Source organism: Onychomys torridus, chromosome 12, assembly GCF_903995425.1.
Source record: "Onychomys torridus chromosome 12, mOncTor1.1, whole genome shotgun sequence".
Lineage (NCBI taxonomy): Eukaryota > Metazoa > Chordata > Mammalia > Rodentia > Cricetidae > Onychomys > Onychomys torridus.
The window spans coordinates 14027756-14041950 of NC_050454.1; the positions used below are offsets into that span (position 1 = coordinate 14027756).

General features: G+C 47.7%; 1 protein-coding gene across 1 annotated transcript in view; it reads left to right on the forward strand.

Annotated features, from left to right (window-relative positions):
• Window positions 1-14195, forward strand: part of Slc12a8 (solute carrier family 12 member 8) — a 147132-nt gene that overhangs the window by 25434 nt on the left and 107503 nt on the right. Inside the window, exon 5 of the mRNA XM_036203779.1 lies at window positions 217-448. Within this exon, the coding sequence (XP_036059672.1) occupies window positions 217-448 (232 nt within the window). The remainder of the gene's footprint in view (window positions 1-216; window positions 449-14195) is intronic.

Consider the following 14195-nt stretch of genomic DNA (forward strand, 5'->3'; position numbering starts at 1 on the left):
GCAGAATTGGGACCCCGAGGCAGGTTCCCCTGTGGAAGAGCAGGTTTGACCTGGTGCTGGCCTCCCAGGCAGTGCTGGTGTGTGTGTGTGTGTGTGTGTGTGTGTGTGTGTGTGTGTGTGTGTGTGTGCGCGCGTGCATGCATGCATGCAGGCAGGCAGGTCTGCAGCTGATGCCTCTCTGTTGCTGGCTGTTCCCCATCGGGAACTGACTGGCAGTGTGTTGCAGGTGCCATGTACATCACAGGCTTCGCCGAGTCCATCTCAGATCTGCTGGGCCTTGGGAACATCGGGGCTGTACGAGGAATTTCAGTGGCTGTACTTCTGGCTTTGCTGGGCATCAACCTAGCAGGTGTCAAGTGGATAATCCGCCTCCAACTGCTGCTGCTGTTCCTGCTGGCTGTCTCAACCCTGGACTTCGTGGTGGGCTCTTTCACCCACCTGGACCCAGGTAGGCCCTTGGAGTACAGCGCTTTGTGGATGTTGATGAGTATAATTGCACACACACACATACACAGAGTTTTACTTCATGTATTTTCCCTGATTCTCTTGCATGTTTTTTAAAAAAATTATTTATTTTTATTTTATGTGCATTGGTGGTTTTGCCTGCATGTATGTGTGAGGGTGTCAGATCTTGGAGTTATAAACAGTTATGAGCTGCCATATGGATGCTGGGAATTGAACCCAGGTTGTCTGGAAGAGCAGTCAGTGCTCTTAACCGCTGAACCGTCTCTGCAGCCCCTCATTTCTTTCTATAAGAAAAAAAATACAGAAATGTAGATAACAGAACTTCCTCCAAACAAAAGCACAAATAGATGGGCAGAGACCAAATCCACAGCAAAGACTGGGACATGAGCAGGAAGGAAATGTGGGGATAGAGAGGGAAATAGGCTTCGAGGTATTCTGGCAGTTTTCTTTAGGAACTTGATGTCAATAGACGTTTCTGAGCATGGTGGCACCTGCCTGTAAATATTTGGGAGGCTGAGGCAGGAAGATTTCGAACAAAATACCAAGACCTTATCTTGAAAAACAAGCAAACTGGGGGCTGGAGAGATGGCTCAATGGTTAAGAGCACTGGCTGTTCTTCCAGAGGACCCGGGTTCTATTCCCAGGATCCACATGGCAGTTCACCACTGTCCTTACCTGCAGTTCTAGGAGATTCAACCAACACCCTTCCACGTGCAAAACAGAGCACCAATGCACATTAAAAATAAATAATAAAAAAGAAAGAAAAAACAAGCAAACTATGGCAAATGTTGACAACCGTCATTTCATAGAGATGGTTACTGAAATGTTTGATTATCTGTTGCTTTATATGCTAAATTATTTCTCAAAATAAGGATGTGTGTTCCCTACCTAAGCTTAAAAAACAATCAAGTGACCGGGATAGCTTTTCACTCTTTGGGATGAAGTGAATGGTTTTTCGGGACAGTGTTTTTCTGGGTAGTTTTGGTGCCTGTCCTGGATCTCACTCTGTAGCCCAGGCTGGCCTTGAACTCACAGAGATCCACCTGCCTCTGCCTCCTGTGTGCAGGGATTAAAGTCATGCGCCACCACCACCTGGCTTATTTTCTTATTTTATTGAGATGGCTTCACTATGTAGCTCTTGGAACTCACTCTGTAGACCAGGCTGGCCTCAAACTCACAGAGATCTGCCTGCTTCTGCCCCTCAATACTGGGACTGAGGGTGTATACCACCATGCCCATTGAATATTGTAACTATTGAATGAGCTCCTCACTGACTAACCCAGCTAGCTGTTCACAATCTGTGGGTTAAGACCCTTGTGGACTTCACAGAGGTCACCTAAGACCATGGGAAAAGCACAGAAATTTACATATGACTCATAACAGTAGCAAAATTACGGTTATGAAGTAGCAATGAAATAATGTTGTGGTTGGGGCGGGGGGGGGGGGGTTCACCACACATGAGGAACTGTGTTAAAGGGTTGCAGCATTAGGAAAGTTGAGAACCACTGCTCTAATGGAACCCAGGGTTTCCTCCGCCTCTTGGAAGCCTGGCAGCGTGTATCCTACATGGCAGGGCCCTGAAGGACACGGGGGTCTGGAACTTTGCTACTTCCAGATGTGTGTTGTTTTAGCATCAAGGTCGACTACCCTTGTCCTCGGAATGAACAGCTGTCACCAGGGTGCTGTAGAAAGACCTGGTACTGCACACTCCAGGAACTCTGTGTGTGTGTGTATGGCAAAGAAACCCAGGCTTTAAAGAGAGGGAGAGGCGGAGCCAACTGGTGTTTAAAACCACCTGCAGCCCAGACGGGGACCTGTGATGGTGGTTATAGCCACTGTGCCCGAGCTCCTGCTATGCTGGGCACTTCGCCAACTCTCTGCCATAGCTTATCTTACCAAGCCCCTTGAGATGGGAGCACTGATCCCCATCTTACAGACAAAGGAAGAGGCTATGGTTTGTGCTATGGCATGGCAGAGCTAGGGTGTGGAACCAGCTATGATGCTGCAGCCGAGCCCGTCCTGGGCTAGGAAGAGGCCTGTTTTCATACAGCATGCTTCCCTGCTCTCTGCTCCCCGCTTTGAGGTCACCCCTTGCCTTTACAAACAACAAACAAACTTAAGATGTCTGCACCATTTCACTTTTATTTTTAATATAGTTTTAGATTTTACTTGTATTTATGTGACTGTATGTGTGTCTGTCTGTGTGTACGTCACAGGTGTTCAGGTGCCTGCTGGTATGAGATCCCTTAGATCTGGGGTTAGAGATACTTGGGAGCTGCTTGACATGGGTACAGGGAATCAGACTCAGGTCCCCTGGAAGAACAGCAAGTACTCTTAACTACTGAGCCATCTCTCCAGCCCCCCAAGTCTTACGTTTTAAATGCTGTTGACTGTAGACTACTGTTCAGAGTTGAGTTGGTGTATAGTACCATTTCTTCAGATCTTATAATTCCAATGTCAGAAATTGCATATCCTCTGAATCCCCTGCCTGTTCCCCACTGGCCTCCAGAAGCTCCCCCAGACTTAGGGGCTGACTCCTATACAGAAGGGGTCCTCAGGAGTCACTCCAGTGCTATCTGGGGCTTCTCTGCGGGAGGGCAGGTGTGCTGGCCTTGCACTATCCTGCAGCGGTGGCCCTCACACTGAGGGAAACAGACTGGCCTTTGGTTGTCCGACTGTCAAGGGAGAAGCAGTCTACCCAGTCCCTGACTCGCAGGTGCCCTCCCCTCCACTCACACGGTTGCTAAGAGACCACAGTTGACTGGCAGGGCAGTGCTGCTGGCTGCCTGGAGCTTTGCTCCACTCGTGTGTTCTCCTTCTTGATTGGACATGCTCTTGGCTGCTCTTCTAAGTGACTTCAAATGCTGGTTCTTCCTTCTGGTCAATACATTAGTGGGGTGTAGGATGAGCTGAAATTTATTTTCAATAATTCCCATAGCAACGGGCCCTTCTCGCATCTGTTTTGGGCATCATTTTTTTTTTTTTTTTTAATCAAACAGACTATTTTCTCTGTGGTTAAAAGCCCACACTGAAACCAGACCATAAACCTTCAGGACGGATTTAGCAGAATGAGTTCAACTATTCAGGGGAGAAAAGACATTTGAAGAAAGACTGGAAGGAACTGTGCCTGGATGTTAACAGTGGTTGTTGAGATTGTGTGTAGCTATGTTACTTCAGTTCTGCTTTTCCCTCAGTTGGCCGGTGTTACTTAATGTTTAAAGATAGATTGATTGATTTGTTTGTTTGTTTGGTTTTTGTGTGTGTTGTACCTACATGTGTGTCTAATGCACTATGTGCATGCTTGGTGCCTGAGGAGGCCAAAAGAGGGATTCAGATCCCCTGGAACTGGAGTTACGGATGGTTGGGAACTGTCATGTGGGTTCTGGGAACTGAACCTGGATCCTTTGTAAGAGCACTGGGAGCCCTTAGCCTCTGAGCCATCTCTTCAGACCGGTATTAAAAACACACACACACACACACACACACACACATGCACATATACATACATGTGTATATATTTATATACACACATGTATATGTATGTGTATATATATGGGGCTGGAGAATTGGAGGCTCTGACGCCCTCTTCTGGCCTCCAGGGGCACCAGGCACACATGTGGTACACAGACATACATGCAGATAAAACACCCATACACAAAAATTAACATTTGAAAAATTAAAAAACAGGACAAAATTGTTTAGATCTACTTGTACTGTGGCTCCCCTTTATTGTATTTTAAAGGTAAAACAAGTCAGGCATGGTTGCATGCCTATGATCTCAGGAAGCTGAGGCAGGAGGATTGGCATGAGTTTAAGGTCAGCCTGGGCTACAGAGTAAGACCCTATCTCAAAAAAGGGAGGAAGGTGGGGGAGACAAAAGAAAGCAAGGAAAGGAAACTTTTTTTTTTTTTTTGTTTTGTTTTGTTTTTCGAGACAGGATTTCTCTGTGTAGCTTTGTGCCTTTCCTGGAACTTGCTTTGTAGACCAGGCTGGCCTTGAACTCACAGAGATCGCCTGGCTCTGCCTCCCAAGTGCTAGGATTAAAGGCGTGTGCCACCACCGCCTGGCTCTGTTTCTTTTTTATATTGTGAACCACCCTGAATCCTGACACCTATAAAAGGAAGAGTATTTCTTCCCTGCTCCCTCCTTCCCCTCCTGTGGCCAGGAGGAGATGGGCACCTATGTCCAGGAGGAGATGGGCACCTATGGCCCAGGAGGAGATGGGCACCTATGGCCCAGGAGGAGATGGGCACCTATGGCCCAGGAGGAGATGGGCACCTATGTCCAGGAGGAGATGGGCACCTATGGCCCAGGAGGAGATGGGCACATATGGCCCAGGAGGAGATGGGCACATATGGCCCAGGAGGAGATGGGCACATAGGCATGCATTGAGTCTACACAGGACTGCACATGCCACTGTCCCAGCTCCTGCTCCGAGGCACCTCGTGTGCATCCTTCAGTCTGTATGGAATTTAGTCACTCTAAAAAATATATTTCTTTTATTTTTTTTGAGATCATAATATGTCATTTCCCTTTCCCTTTTCTCCCTCCAAACCCTCTCCTACATCTCTCCTTACTTGCTTTCAAGTTCACGCCTCTTTTTTCATTAATTGCTGTTATGTGCACATACGAGTATACATACTGCATGACATTTCCCTGTTACTGACTTAAACATACTTTGAGTTTAAAGCTCTGTTACTGAAGTTTAGATTTGTCCAGTCTTGAGCCTTTACAGATATGGCTGGAGTGAACGTCCTGTTCAGATGTGGGAGCCTGTTTCTGCAGGAGCAAATCATACATAGAATTCACAGGAGGAAGAGCAAGAGCACTTTATATTTTGCTGGGTTCTGCCATACTGCCTTCCAATTAGATTGTTCTGAACTCACACCAGTAGCAGATAAGAGCTATTGATTACCTAGATCTTGGAAAATATTGGGTAGGCGTAATCTTTAAAATTTCTGCCATGTCATGGATTAAAGTGTGTATTTCTTTTCTTTCAATTTGCTTTTTGTAAACCATTGAGGATATCTTTTTCACATTTTTATTGCATCTTCTATTTCTTTTCTCTTGAATTGTCTATAATCTCCCCCGTTCCTTTCTGCTGGGTTTTCTTGTTCCCTGATGGTCCCTAAAGCTCTCTACCTTAGCAGTGAATCTGACACAGACAATATCGGCTTACTTCTTACCTAGACTAGAAGTGTGCTACAGACATCGAGGCTTTCCCCTGATGTCATCCGTCCTTTTAAAATTAGATGTAAAGCAGTAATACATACATAAAATACCCATTTTGATCTGAGCTATATACTCTGTTTACTTCTTTGTGTATTTTCCTGAAATTAAATGGACTCTGTTAGGTCCCTGGGGCTGCCTTAACCAACTGCTACAACCATGAAGCTTAAAACAACAGAAATTTATTTTCACAGAGTTCTGAAGGCCAGAAGTCTGGAATCAAAAGTGTCTCGGGGTCACCGTCCCCCCAGGTCTCTAGAAGAGACCCTGTCCTTGCCCTCCTTCAGTTTCTGGAAGCCCAGGTGTCCCTGAGGAGGGGCTGATGATTCTAGTCTCTGCCTTCCTCTTCACATGGCCCCTGTGTATGCAGTGTTTCAACAAAATAACATAACGTGCCACTGTGAATACAGCCAACCCGATAATCCAGACAGATCCCACCTGGGGATCCTTAGGTACGTCTGCAAAGACCCCTTTTCCAAATGAGGTCTCATTTACAGGTTCTTAGGTTTGGGGTGAGACCACACGCTTGGCCACCATTCGCCCTGCCAAGCTCGTGGCGTCTCATTTGCTTTATTTTCTACGGCCCATTACTGTGTAGAACACACCCCACAGAGCGTTTTTTTTTCAGTTGCCCCTGGTGTCAGCCCAGAGCCCCCCTTGTGGGAGCTCCCTACCCCTCTTCCCAGGTCCCTCTCGTGGTGGGTCCCAGAAAGTGTCACTTCTCCATCTTCAGCTGTGATTGACATTGGTTAAAAAAAATTCTACGTTGAAAATATTTTAGAATAGAACTGTGAAATCATTTTGCTTCACTTTGTAGCACTCCATGACATCAGGCACTATTCTGATTCCCGCGCCTGTTTCTTCTCCAAGTGTTTTAAACATCTCCTGTCTACCCATGATGCCCTATAATTCCATAACAAAAATTTGTTAGATTTAATTTTTTTTTTGAAATTCTAAGTATGTGTGTATATGTGAACGTGCACGTGGCTTCCCATAGAACACAGGAAAGGGTGTCAGATCCGTTAGAGCTGGAGTTACAGGTAGTTGTGAACCACCATGTGGGGTGCTGAGAACCAAACTTGGATCCTTGTTTAAATCATTCCTACCATGCTGGTCTTGAACTCCCGATGCTCAACCTCCTGAGTGCTATAGTTAAAGGTGTGTGCCACCACCTGTCCCCCTTTAAATTCTGACTGCAGCAATCCTCCTTTAAAGACAATTTTAATTTCTGAAGCTTAGGTTACCCACCAAAAGTATTAAATGGAAAATTCAAGATAATTCATGGATTTCTATCAACATTTCATGAATCATTCATAAGGTTCCCAATTATTCGGTTTTGTTTTGTTAGCCTCTTACTGTACCTAATTTATAAATTAAGTTCTTCATAGGTATGCATAGGGAAATGCAGGATTTAGTGAGGTTTGCAGTTTCGGGCATCCCTGGGATCTTGGACCTGTTCCCTGGGGATAATCGATGAGCACAACAGTTGGATATTAGAATTCTTGGCTTGAACAGTTGTCATTTAAAATGTTTTTAAAATTTAAATTATTTATATACATATATGTGTGTGTGCACGCGTATGTGGGTGGGTATGTGCACCGCATCCTTCTGTCTCAACTCTGTGTCATGCTCTCTGCTCTGACTTTTCTTACCATGTCTACCCCTCACTGCCTGGTTATGACCGGTAGGCTGGCAGCAAAGGTCCTTCTTTCTTTCTCCACCCTCTGCTGTCGTTCCCAAAGCACAAGACACCGAGTGTCACTGTACAAAGCTGAACAGCACGGCAGTTTAGACATGACACCCTCAAACATTTGTCTTAAAGTTCCTCAAATGCCATTTGAGGGCTCATGTGTTCATTTATGTAAGACGAGTCTCGGGCCAAAATGATCTCACTGCCATGAAAGTCAGGCAAATATAGAGAAAATACGCCTTAGAAAATGAAGTGACATGTGGTACATTTTAATTCTAGGTTCTACATTTTAAAATGAAACTGTGAGTCTCCAAGCTTAATCCTTTGATTACCCAGGAAGGCACTTGCCAGGGTTCTGTGACATACCCTGCACTTCACAGCCCACGTTGCACACTCTGCTCCACTCTGGTCCTCTGGTGTCTCCTCTCAGTCAATCAGTCAGAGCAGCCTGGGGCAGCTCAGCTCCTGCGGAGTCCAGCAGGTGGAGGCTGCTTGGTGAGGTCGGGGGCTTGGTTTTGGCTATGTGAAGGCCAAAGCCACTGCTTGAGAGCTCTAAGAAGGGAGCAGCAAGCATGCCTGCCTCTGCTGTCTGCTGAAATTACTGTATCGAGGTTCCACTGAGTTCTTGATCTCTAAATCCAGGACCTTTGCTCTGCTCTGAGCAAAGTGTGTATGTGTTTTGTCAGTTTTAGTTTTTTGTGGGGTCTCACTGTGGTCCAGGCTTGACTCTTAGATTCTTTCTGCCTCTCTTCCAAGATGGTCTCTGAACCTTGAGGGTGGCGTGGAATGCTCAGTAGTGACTTAGTTTTAGCACTTCAACTAGTTATGAGTCCCTGGCCAAGGCTGAGGGCAGCACTAATCTATAGGTTTACACATTACTACTTAGAAGGCAGCCTGGACAATATATCCACTTAGCAAAACCACACTGTGACAGACGTAGGCAGGGTATTTCCCTATCTCAGAGATGCAGAAGCAGCAATCAAGACAGGGGAAATAATTTCTAGGGACCCAGGCCTCCATGTTCAGCTCCTTGCTGGTTCAGTGTCCAAGAGAGGCAAATCTGGGAGTTGATAGACTTAGGTTCCTGACTAAGGCCTATACTTCAAGCCATGGACTTTTGAGCAGGTTTATAATATAGGCATGAGCTCCATCCTGTGGAGCAAGGGGAACACAGACATTTTGGCTGCTCCTCTAGAGCTTAGAGTCAGCCCCATGGTGGCTAAGAAGGGCAAGGATTGGGTCTTCCAGAATTGCTGAGTACTGGCTTATGGAGATAGGCAAGTGAACAGTGGTATGCAGAGAGAGTCCACTAAGTGAAAGACGCCAGACTGCAGGGCCTTTTCTGTCCCTGCAGGTGCGGTTGGCTAGTCTGTGACCACGAGCAAGGCCTCCATGCCCTTACTGTGGGACACCTTCCTGTCATGCACCCCATCTCTAGCACCTTACTTCACTCTTAGAATGGGAACAGGGGCCAGGTTACCGCTGTGGCGTCACCTCCCCAGCCTGGTGCCTTCCCGCCTGGCTCCTGGCCCTTGTGGTGGACACCAACTCTGCATGCTTTGTCTCCAAGTGTTTTCCTGGGCTGTGGGCATGCCTGCCTGAAGGGCCTTGCAGTGCCCTCAGTGGCCTCTGTGTGGAGTTGCAGTCTGTCGGTTCCCTGGCCTCTGGGCAGGAGGCCTTGTCCCAGGGCAGCACTCAACCCATTTTCCTTTCCCAGCTGCCCTAGGCGGAAACACTCACTCCTGTGTGTGGCTTGCTCCTCCTGAGCCGCTGTTTACATTTTGCACTGGGACTAGGGATGGGTGGTGCTATTCATCCAGAACTGTCACACACACATGCTCTCAAGTGACCCTCGTAAACCACTGATCAGGGACTTGGCCAGGTTAATTCAGAGAGGCAGAAAAGCAGCAGCCTGGAGAGGGGAGGTGGTTTCTGAGAACTCAGGCTTCCTTGTGCAACTAACTAGCTCCTTGCTGGTCCAGCAGAGAGAGGCAAAGTCTGGGAGTAGACAAAGAACAATTTCAATGAGGGTCCTCGGCTTCACTCCAGCCTTGGTCCCCAGGGCCCTGAACCCTGCCTGCACCCCAAAGCACCAGTAGAGCCTGAGGGGAGTCAGGGAGAATCCCAGACCCTCCTAGTTCCATCCTGCACCTCTGGGTGGAGATTGTCCATCTGTTTCCAAACTGCTTGGCTTGGGGATCCCTGCCCAGTGTCCTCTGCTTGAATAGGCCAGGGGAACAAAGACCATGGCTCTCAGTACTCAGGCTCACAGAGACCTGGAGTCAAGAGTGGCCTGGAGTGTGCTGGGTAGGGGGTTGATCTTTGATTCAAACTTTTCTTGTGACTGACACTCAGCCAAGAGTTGCACTCACACATCCTTGCTCTGTGTGTGTGCGCGTGTGTGTGTGTGTGTGTGTGTGTGTGTGTGCGCGCGCGTATGCACATGCACACACATGTGAGGAAACAGCAAACAGAACTGGATGCTAGGCATTCTACACGTATTACCCTAGCAACCCTTAAAACAACTAGTTGGAGGGGGGGTGCGTGGTGAGATGATAAAGCCTCCTTTATAGACAAGAGAGTTGAGGTTCCAAGAGCTTGAAAAACTTCCCTGAGATTGCATAGAATGTGGCTTGGCCAGTATGATCTCAGAGGCACCTGCTACCACCATGTGCCATCGGATGAAGGTGGGATTCCCACACTGCTTCCATTCTTTCAGATCAAGAGGGTCTGAGAGCCTCAAGTCCCAGCCAGTCTTCTCTTGCATGGTCAGATAGTCAGAGCTGGGCCCCTTGAAGGGGAAGCGAGGGACAAGATGGAGGACTGTGAACACCAGGCAGGGTTGTGACGAAGCATGCTTTCCCAGTGCCCCCAGGAACAGAGCTCATGGACACGCTCAGCGCTCAGCGGAGGAGTGCTAAATTCAGGTCCCCAACCAGGCGGAGTTAGTGTCAGGCCATCCAGGCTACCCCCTGTGCAGCCTGCCTCTCACCTCTGGGGCCTCCCACAGCAGCCTTCTTCCTGGAGGGCATGGTGGTGAGGTAAATCTAAGAGCCACAAGACTCCACACTAGTCCTCTGCAGCCTCGCCTGGGCGGAGGTGGACATTTCCGTCATCCCCTGGGATTCCCTGACAAGGTATGCTGGCTTAGAAATAGACAAGGGTTGCAGCTGCTGGTAGGGGAAGCAAACCTTTGAGATTTGAGATCACCGTAAAAGGGAAGAGGAAGCGATGAATAACATTTATTTCTGAGACAGGGTCTCACTGTGTAACCCTAGTTGGTCTGGAACGTGCTATGTGGATCAGGCTGGCTTTGAACTCAGAGATCTGCCTGTACCTCTGAGTGCTGTGGATAAAGTGTATGCCACCATGATGTTGTTATTATTATTATTATTATTATTATTACAATTATTATATTTCCTATCTTCTGCTTTTCCTTCTCTCCCCACATCTGATTCCTCTCCCGACTTCCTGTCCTTCTGGTTTTCTTCCAACTCTCTTCTGTCTTTATGGTTAGATTCTTGGAATGAGCCAGTGTATGGGGGTTTCTGGCCTAGCCTAGATCATTATTTCTTATTTTGGTGTTTTTTGGTTTTTTTTTGTTTTGTTTTTTCGAGACAGGGTTTCTCTGTGTAGCTTTGCTCCTTTCCTGGAACTCACTTGGTAGCCCAGGCTGGCCTCGAACTCACAAAGATCCACCTGGCTCTGCCTCCCGAGTTCTGGGATTAAAGGCGTGCGCCACCACTGCCCGGCTTCAGATCATTATTTCTATTGCTGTCCTAAACTCTCTTGGTATACTAAAATTTTACCACGAATTGTATGTTAGTTTATTTAGCCAAAGACTTGATGCCTGGTGGATACAGGTAATGCGTAGGTGTTTGGAGGAATGGGAAGCAGGCATCATGGGCAGTTTTAGTCGTGAAGCGTTTGTGCATTCATTTCTATTAGAGCTCAGCATATGCCATTCACCAGAGAGGTCCTGTGTGACAAGTTCTTGTTACGGATACTGGGCCAGAATCCGGAAGCTCTGCGATGCTGAGGGAGAGCTGAAGTTGGGCCTGCCTGGATCCCCCTGCCTGGTCCCCTTCTTCACACCCCTCATTTGCTTTGACAGTGATCTGAGGCACACTGCTGGGGTGTTGCAGTGGGACAGGGGGAGTGGAGCTCCAAAGGAGGCCCAGTTGCCAGGATTGTCCCTTTGGTTGCTTGTTTCAACAACATGAATGCTCTGGATACAGGGATAGATCCCAAGCACCTCTGTGTCCCCTGGCAACAGGCTACAGCCTAGCCGGGTTTGAGACTCTGTTAATTGAGCAAATGAAAGGACCAGAGTGACCAGGGCCCTAGGGAAAGGTCCTGGAGCCTCAGTCGAGGTGGAGAACTGTCACCCTTGGCTGCTGCAGACCTGGGTGGCTGACCCTCCCCAGTCTCCCCCAGAGAGGCGCCAGCCTTCCTGTTTTGGCAGTGGCTCTCAGGTATTCTGTCTGTACAGGCTCAGCTGGCAAGGGAACTCACAATGCTTTCACAGAGGGCCAGCCCTGGGTGGAGTCTGGCTGCAAGTTCACTCAGACCTTCTTGGGCACAGAAGGAAGGAAGACGGGTTACAGCTGTGAGATGCTGTGGCTTTGAAAGTCTTCCTCCTGAATTTTCTTGTTTGCAAGGCGTGGAGGTGCTTACATATTTCATAAAAGAGTGGGGATGAGTCACGGGGAAATCAGACTACCCATCTTCCCTACCCCAGGTCACAGCGCGACATCTGCGTCACAGGCTTGGTAACAACGTATCTCGTCCTCCTCCCCCCTCCCCCTTTCTGCCCCTTTTGGTACGCATGTGGAACATTACCCATATCCACATGTAAGTAAATTCAACCAGAATCTAGACAGCCGGGACGGGGGTGGGGGGGTCTCCTGATTTGTTCTTTCCAACTGTGCAGATCTGAGAGGAAGGCCAGGGATCTGGGATATTGGCTAGACACTCCCCTAGATCAGCCAGAGTCTGGCTGGGGATTTGTGGGTGTCTGACATGATAGGCAGTTCACACACTAACCTGAGGGGAGAAAGAATAAAACCAGCCTGACTTAAACAGACCCTCTTTTGCCCTGGACCAGACACCGGGTGAGGCAAATGTAGGGTGATGGGATGTAAATTGCCATTTGTTAACCAATGGCCAGTTGTTCTTCACCAGGCTCCTCCACACAGCACATAGGATTGCGGTGATCTCATTTTTGACCAATGGCCAACGCATTCAGCTGTCTGGTGAAATAATCTATTAACTGGGTACCTGCCAATTGTCTGGAATAGGAACGAGTTCGGGCATATGTTTTAAAAAGTGATAACATTGTTATGGGTCCTGCCTAGACAAGGAGATGGAAACACAAGCCAGCCAGCACTAGTTCTGAAGTTAGATTTAGATGAGGCGTTGTGTTTGGAGTAGACGTGATACCCCATGACTGACCTCTTTTTCTCTGCATAGTTTTATGGCAGTGGTTCTCAACCTGTGGGTCACATCCCCTTTTGGGAATCGAACAACTTTTTACAGGTGTCGTTTAAGACCATTGGAAAACACAGATGTTTACATCGTGATTCATAACAGGAGCAAAATGACAGTCATGAAGTAGCAACGAAAATAATTTTGTGGTTGGGGTCACCACAGCCTGAGGAACTGTGTTAAAGGGTCGCAGCCTTAGAAGGTTGAGAACCACCGTCCTGTGGGGTCCAAGGGCACCATCTGGGCCTTGAGCAAGGACCGGGCACAGGGAGCTCGAGGGCCATTTGCTGGGTCTCCCAGCTCCTCATCCTGTGGCCATGTGGGCACCCGTGTTTGCCATCACTCACAACTGCGTGTTCACACTTCTCCCCAGGACCCCTCAGGATGCTGGCTGGTGGTGAAGGCCGCCGTGCTGATCCGCAGCCTACCACAAACTGGGTGTGTGATGTTGGGGACCCATGGGGACCCGTGCCTTTATCCTGCTTATGAAAGACTTTGACAAGTGGTTACACATACCACTTGCTTCATCTGAACTCTACAACTAGCTAGCAGGAGATGGGAAAGCCGGGGCCGTCAGACACCTCTACATGAGGACTGCTCACAGCCAGGCCCTTTGGGTGGAAAAAGCCTGCCAAAAGGGCTCTTGTGTGGCCATTGCTATTCTGTAGTGATCATGACAACAGCTTTCATTTATCAAGCTACGTAGGCCAGGCATTTCTTTTTTATTATTATTTTTTGCTTCATTTATACCTGTTTGTTTAATTACACAGTAAAGATGTGCTTTGATTCTTCCCATTTTGTAGATGGGAAAATTGAGGCAGTGAGTGAGAAATACTTTCCCAATCACAAGGACAGATGAGACTCAACCTAAGCGCTTACCCACAATACCTTGCTATGGAGTCTGGGTTGAGGAGGAAGGCTGGGTGGCTTCTACTTTCTCAACACAGTAGAGAAGCCCACTGGTGGTTCTGTTGGGTTGTGCTGGTTGCCTGGTGACAGCGGGATCTTCTCCAGGTCCTTTTTATTCTAACCTGTCATCTCTCAGACATCCATGCGGTGTCTGTCAGGGGCCGTCAGTCCCAAGGTCTTCGTGCATTGTCTCAGTGGACTGTGCTGGCTCTCCACTTCTTTCTTGGCTAACTTGACCTTTGGTTGGCACCAGTGCTCACACATCTACTTTTTAGCTTTCAAAATGTTGTTTTATATAAATCTTATGGATTTATATATAAAAAATAAATCCATAAATCTTAAGGATTTATATCCTTAAAGAAACCACAAACAAAAAAGACCTCTTTGCTGCATATTAATTCAGGTTAGAGAGGAA